This window comes from Thermobia domestica, chromosome 15 (assembly GCF_964235325.1).
Source record: "Thermobia domestica chromosome 15, izTheDome1.hap1.1, whole genome shotgun sequence".
Lineage (NCBI taxonomy): Eukaryota > Metazoa > Arthropoda > Insecta > Zygentoma > Lepismatidae > Thermobia > Thermobia domestica.
In genome coordinates, this window is record NC_137468.1 from 67550779 (window position 1) to 67558130 (window position 7352).

General features: G+C 37.8%; 1 protein-coding gene across 1 annotated transcript; it reads right to left on the reverse strand.

Moving 5' to 3' along the window:
* Nucleotides 1-458: 458 nt before the first annotated feature.
* LOC145671515 (uncharacterized) lies at nucleotides 459-3530 on the reverse strand. Its single transcript, XM_081740704.1, has one exon. It carries the CDS (start codon nucleotides 3528-3530, stop codon nucleotides 459-461), a length of 3072 nt encoding a protein of 1023 aa, XP_081596830.1.
* Between the last annotated feature and the right edge of the window lie 3822 nt (nucleotides 3531-7352).

The following is a 7352-nucleotide window of genomic DNA, read 5'->3' on the forward strand; positions in this document are numbered from 1 at the left end:
TACTAGTGGACTGTAAGGCTTGATTCGTACACCACATGAATGCAACCAAATATAAATTCACTGTATTTAATGATTACACCTTCAGTTTGCACACAAAAATAATACACGAGAATAAACATGTTCACAAGGTCCTTAGTTGTAAATAATTTTGATAGGATGGCTTATTGTTTGTGCTGTGGTATATGATCTTCGACCATGATATATGGTCCACCAAAACTTCATGTTCTTGCTGCCTCCACATTCACACACACCCAACAATAGAAAAGCGTTAAGCAACTTGAACACTGTTGCCAGCTCAAGGCACACACACTGTTAAACACACAAATAATCCCAAACATACTCCCCCCTGTTGGTCAGCTAAGGTCTGACCAAATAAAACAAAATGATACATATAAAAAACGAAACAAACACAAAACTTGAAGAACTGTACTCATTTTTAGATTACTCAAATCTCAATTCTAATCCTTGTTATATGGTAATGCAACTAGTTTGTTGATGGAACGTTTATATGTTCCAGTTGTAGTACGAACTGTTACTACACGAACTAAGAAATCCTTTCCTGGGAACACTTCTTCAATGATGCCCAATTTCCACTGCAATGCAGGAACGTTGTCTTCAATCAGCAAAACTACATCTCCGACCTTGAGATTGTGTTGCGGTGAAGTTGTCTTAGAGCGTTGTTGAAGACCATGTAAATAATCTCGGGACCATCTCTTCCAAATGTGTTGTTTTAGTTGTTGTATCTTCTGCCAACGAGATAAGCGGTTGTATGGTAGATCGGTGAGGTTAGGCTCTGGTAAAGCTGTAAGTGCTTCTCCAATTAAAAAATGTCCAGGGGTGAGAACACTGATGTCGTTAGGCTCACTTGATAGCACTGTAAGTGGTCGAGAGTTGAGGCAGGCCTCAATCTGTGTGAGTAATGTTGCAAACTCTTCATATGTTAACACTGCACCTTTTGTAATACGAATTAGATGGTATTTCATTGATTTTATACCGGCTTCCCATAGTCCTCCAAAATGCGGCGAATTTGGTGGTATGAAGTGCCACTGAATTCCTTCGGTCGATGTAAAATCATGAATTTGAGAACTAAAAGGATCTGATGAAAACAGCTGATACAATTCTTTCAATTCGTTGTTGGCTCCAACGAAATTTGTGCCATTGTCGCTGTATATATTGAGACATCTTCCTCGTCTGGCTATGAATCTGCGTAAAGCTGCTATGAATGACTGCGCACTAAGATCTGTTACCAATTCCAGATGTATTGCCTTGGTGGATAAACAAACAAATAACGCAACATATGCCTTACGTACAGATCTATTTCTAACTGCTCCTGATTTTATGTAAAACGCTCCAGCGTAGTCCACGCCTACGTTTAGGAATGGTCTGGCTTGCTGCACACGAGCTGCTGGCAACTGTCCCATAAGTTGTTTTGAACCACTGGCTTTTAACTTGAAACATGTGAAGCAATGATGGATCACTTGTTTTACTACCTGTTTGCACCTGATGATCCAATATTTCTGGCGTAGTGATGATATTAATAATTGGGGTCCAGCATGAAGTAATCTTAAGTGTTCTGCTTCAACTATAAGTTTTGTCAAGTGTTGGTTTGAAGGCAGAACTATTTGATGTTTGGCGTCAAATGGAAGCTGACTATTCTCCAATCTTCCTCCAACTCGGATCATGCCTTCACTATCTAAAAATGGATGTAAATTGTTCAATTTACTTCTTGACGGAACAATGTTTCCATCACGAAGATGTTGCAATTCGCTGTGAAACCCAATTTCTTGTGTCCATTTGATGCAAACATGGAGCGCTGTATGGAGTTCTTGTACTGAAAGATCTTCTGTTAGTTTGTTTTGCTTGTGTCTGATGTTATGAACAAAACGTCTACAATATGCTATTGTCCTAACTAACCTTGACAATTTTGAGAATCTTGTTATGGTTTCATTGCACCAATTGTCTAAAGTGACTGTCAATGTTATGGTTCCCTTACTCTCTGGAACTTGATCTGGTTGCAGTGAATCCTTACTTGTGACTGACCAATTAGATTGTAAGCTAGAAAGCCATTGTGGACCGTGCCACCATAATGAATTGTCCTTTATGGAAACTGCATCTATTCCTCTTGAAATCAAATCTCCAGGGTTGTCTGAAGAAGTTACATGTTTCCAACAGCTAACGTCAGTTAAGTCTTGAATTTGAGCTACTCTGTTGGCCACGAAAGGTTTCCATTTGTTGCACGGAGAAGCTAGCAATGCCAACACGATTTGGGAGTCAGTCCATAGATGGACGCTACTTATGTTCAATTTTAAATTCGGTAAAATCTTGTGAACTAATTTTGCCAAAACAACTGCTGCACATAACTCCAGACGTGGGAAAGTGATTTTCTTGACTGGGGCCACACGTGATTTAGCACATAATAACTTAACTGATATTTCTCCTTGTTGATTGATCGATCGCATATAAATGCAGGCTCCATATGCTCTTTGAGAAGCATCTGAAAAACCATGGATCCGAATCTCCGCTATGTTTCCTTCAACGAGTACATATCTGTCGAATTTAATCTGATTGATTAGTGGAAGTTGCTTGTACAATTTAGTCCATTTCTTTGCTAATTCCATTGGTATACTGTCGTCCCATTGAACCTTTTGCCGCCACAATTCTTGCAAAAATATTTTGTATGAAATGACAACTGGTGAAATTATTCCTAATGGATCGAATATAGAGGCAATGATTGAAGCAACCTGGCGTTTAGTAATGCACTCTTGAACCTTCATTGTTGACGTCTTGCTTTCAACGAGAAATATATCCTTGTCTGGATGCCATGACAATCCTAATGCCTTGACGCCTTGGCCTTCGTGGAACTGGATTGGACGTTGCACTTCTCGAAGCTCTGGCGAGATGGATTCTAATAACCTTGGATCATTCGAACTCCATTTCCTAAGTGTAAAACATCCCTTTCCCAGTAACTCTATCAATTGCTTCTGGACCTCTAGAGCTTGCTGTATGTTGCTCATGCCACTACAAACATCGTCAATATAGAAATCTCGACGTAATATTTCTGCTGCTACAGGGTAATTATGCTCTTCTTCGTCTGCTAATTGTTGTAGGCATCTTGTGGCCACAAATGAAGCACATACCGTACCATACGTTAGTGTTTTCAACTCAAAAACTTGAATCGGTTCATTTCTAGATCTTCTCCATAATATACGTTGTAATGGCGTGTCTTCTGGATGAACATTTACCATGCGATACATCTTAGCGATATCTGCAGTGAATACCACCGAATGAGTTCTAAAGCGCAAAATGATAGAAAATAAATCTTGCTGTATTGTAGGACCAACTAAGAGAATGTCATTGAGGCTTTTTCCGCTGTCAGATTTTGCTGAAGCATCAAACACTACACGGAGCTTCGTTGTAGAGCTTGTAGGCTTAAAAACTGCATGATGTGGCAAATAGTATGCAACGCTGACGTCCTCCTTTTTACGCTCATCTATCCTTACCATGTGACCAAGATCTTCATATTCTTGCATGAATTCTGTATATTTAGCTTCAAAATCCGGGTGTTGATCGAATCTTCTTTCCAATTGCTTTAATCTAACCAATGAATGCTGATAAGAATCGCCTAAAACTGTACGGTCTTCAAGCAAAGGCAATCGTACAATGAAATGCCCTTTATGATCTCTTGTTGTGTTCTGAACGAAATGTCGCTAACATGCAAGTTCTTCGCTTGATCTAGGTGTAACAGTAATTTCTTCTAGTTCCCAGAATTTTTATAGTTGTTGCTGTAGATCTATGTTTGTCTTCACAAAACATGTTGTTAATGGAATATGGGGGTCACGTTCTTGAGGAATGCGTCCTGCCACGATCCATCCCAATTCTGTTTCCTGAAGCACTGGAAAATCACCTGGCCGTGTTTTGTGTCCTGACTTCATAATTATGTAGAATACTTCCGCACCTAACAGAATATCTATGTCTCCAGGCGTATTAAAAGTAGGATCTGCTAGAACAGTGTCCTTGGGAATGTTCCAATCGTCATAATTAATTCTTTCTTCCGGTAGTTTACTTGTAATGTGAGGGAGAACTGAACAACTTACATTCAATGAAAATGTGTTAAAACATGAATGGACACTAATATCTACAGAGTACTTTGTATTAGATATCGCTTGATTTATACCTTGAATTGGAGTATACTGTCTATACCGTTTGATGTTCAATTGTTGCACCAAATTCTCTGTTATGAAATTGGTCTGACTAGCACTGTCTAGAAGCGCGCGACAAGGAACCAAATTTCCCTTGTTATCCCTTACTTTTACTATTGCAGTAGATAACAACACTCTTGCGTTAGGCCTAGCCTTTAATGCACAATATGACACTTGCCCTAAATTTTCACTGGAATCTGAGTTGTTACTACGCTCTTGCACCGTAGCACTGCTTACACTTGGAAACCGCACTGATTTGTCCTTTGTTACGTCTACATGCAATAATGTATTGTGCTTTTTGGAACACTTTTTACAACCTCTCGATTTACAATTCTTCAAAAAATGATTACTTTTCAAACAATTCATGCATAATTTATTTTCACGAATGCACTCTAACTTTTGGCTGTGTGCCGCATTCACAAAGGACGAACAAGAATATAAGGGATGCTGGCTATTACAAAATTCGCATGCATTTGAAAATGTTGATAAATAAGTCTTTGATGACTGAATACTTTTTGCTTGCTTATTTTGTACGCTACTACCCTGCTTCACACCATCAATACTAGTTCTCATGTTCTCAAGCACCTGACAACGTTTCTCGAGAAACGAAAACAATTCTGATAAAGCAGGAAAATTAGAATTCGTATTTTGAAGCTCCCATGACTTTCTAGTAGTTGCGTCTAATTTAGATACAAAGTGTTGGGTCAAAATTACGTCTGTGAGGTTTACGTTTGGCTCAAGTGCTTGTAGCGCATTTATATTGCTAGTAGCTGTATTTATAAAAGCGCGAAGTTCACTTACATTTTCTTTATACACTGGCTTGATTTGTAGTATTTCGTGAATGTAAGAAGAAGCAATTAGCTTTTTATTTGAATACCTGTCAACGAGTAATTGCCATGCTACTGAATAATTTGTTTCGGTAATTGGTAAATTTTCAATTAGGTTTAACGCTTCGCCCTTAAGAGAAGTTCGGAGGTACTGAAACTTCTGTACTGTGGAAATGTCTTTATTCTCGTGAATAAGAGATATAAAAGTGTCCTTATATGATAACCAATGTTTACAGTTCCCGTCAAATGCAGGCAACTGTATGACCGGTAATTTAACTTGTGCGCTACTGCTAGTGCTATTATTAACAGCTGATTCTTTATTTCGATGCTTTAAAACAAGTGCTTGCATTTGAGCCTCTAAAGAAAAATACACATTTTCAATTTCTGCACGAGCGTTTACTGCTTCCGCTTCGGGTTCGATTTGATCAATTTCAATAGTATCTTGCACCTCCTGCAACTTTGACCAGACGTTATTTAGATGTTTTAAGCGTGCACGTATTTCTTCTATATTGCCTTCATTTGGATCAAAGGCCTGAACAAAAGTGTTTATTCTTGTTAACTGGCCTCTGTATGCAGATCTTTGCCTTAAAAGACGCTGGTGTGATTCACTCATGATTAAATGCTACGCAGAAATATGAAGAATAAAAAACTACTGACCTGAAGTTGATGTTTTGTTTTCTTTTTTACCTATGAAATATACTCCAGAAGCGTGGTCCGGGTACAACAGCTGTCCGCCTACACAACAAACGTGATTATTGTCTAACGTACGTGATAGCACCACATATAGGCCGACACAAACACATTTCTCTTCACAACAGCACAGAACAATTCTCAGAAATCTTTGCACTCATGTGGCCCGGATAGGACCAATGTACAATATGAATGTATATATTTGTAACTTCACTAAAGTACAATAACAATGTTAAAAACAATATTCATACTAGTGGACTGTAAGGCTTGATTCGTACACCACATGAATGCAACCAAATATAAATTCACTGTATTTAATGATTACACCTTCAGTTTGCACACAAAAATAATACACGAGAATAAACATGTTCACAAGGTCTTTAGTTGTAAATAATTTTGATAGGATGGCTTATTGTTTGTGCTGTGGTATATGATCTTCGACCATGATATATGGTCCACCAAAACTTCATGTTCTTGCTGCCTCCACATTCACACACACCCAACAATAGAAAAGCGTTAAGCAACTTGAACACTGTTGCCAGCTCAAGGCACACACACTGTTAAACACACAAATAATCCCAAACAGATAGGAAGCTACAAATTTGCTATCTAAAATAGAATAACCAAAACTGCATGTAACGATATTGGCATGCTAACTTCTCCTAGACCACTACATCGTTTTTGATCATTTTTGGTACATGAATGGACCCTTGAACAACTTACGTTTTTAAGACATTATCAGCAAGGTGAAGAGGTGCCATGCAACAATAATCGAAAAGACTGGTATTAATAGAATGGTAGTTTACGGGTCACTGAGATGAATCATGACACCCCAAGTGAAGTGCAATTCTAAATACATCCCTCATCAGCATGAGAGGTGGAAAAGGGGTTACATGCAAAACAAATAATCGAAAACAACCGATATTAGTGTTCAGTCTATAGTTTTCAGGGTCACTGAGATGAATAGTGACACTGTTGATGCTATTTAGCAAAGAAAATATCTCCATGCATATCTTATGGGAAAGAGGTCGAAATATTACCCATAAATATACTCTCTCCGTGCGAAGGACGAACATTTTAACTAGTACATAGTTAAATAGAATACTAGAAAATATTTATTGTACGTCCTTTGATGAAATTTAAATAAAACTTAGAACTATTGAAACACAGGAGAAGCAAATCTATCATAAATGTCACAGAGAGAGCGTTTAATCTCATAACAGAGAAAATTTATCCTATTGGTCACTCTCTGGATTACTACTACTTATGAATAAACTCCTATAGGGCGATTCTCAGCGTTACGCACGGGACATTCGTACAAAAAAACTGCTTTTTTCGAACAAAAATGTATTTTCAAATAAAATAAAAAGTGTGTCAAAATTAGGGGGGAAATTATTAGTACAGAGTTAAATAAAATGAAACACACAAAACAACTGCAATTTTGAGCTATAAGCCAAAATTAAGCGTTACGCACGGGACTCAGACAAATTGCTCATTTGACAACCTAAATTTCATTGGACATTCTCTACGATTTGTGGCAGCATTTTCATTTTATATGCCATTACTTATGTTCTACATTCATTCTTCTTACTGTGCATTACATTGTTTAAATTGGAAAATAGAATTTAATTAGCTT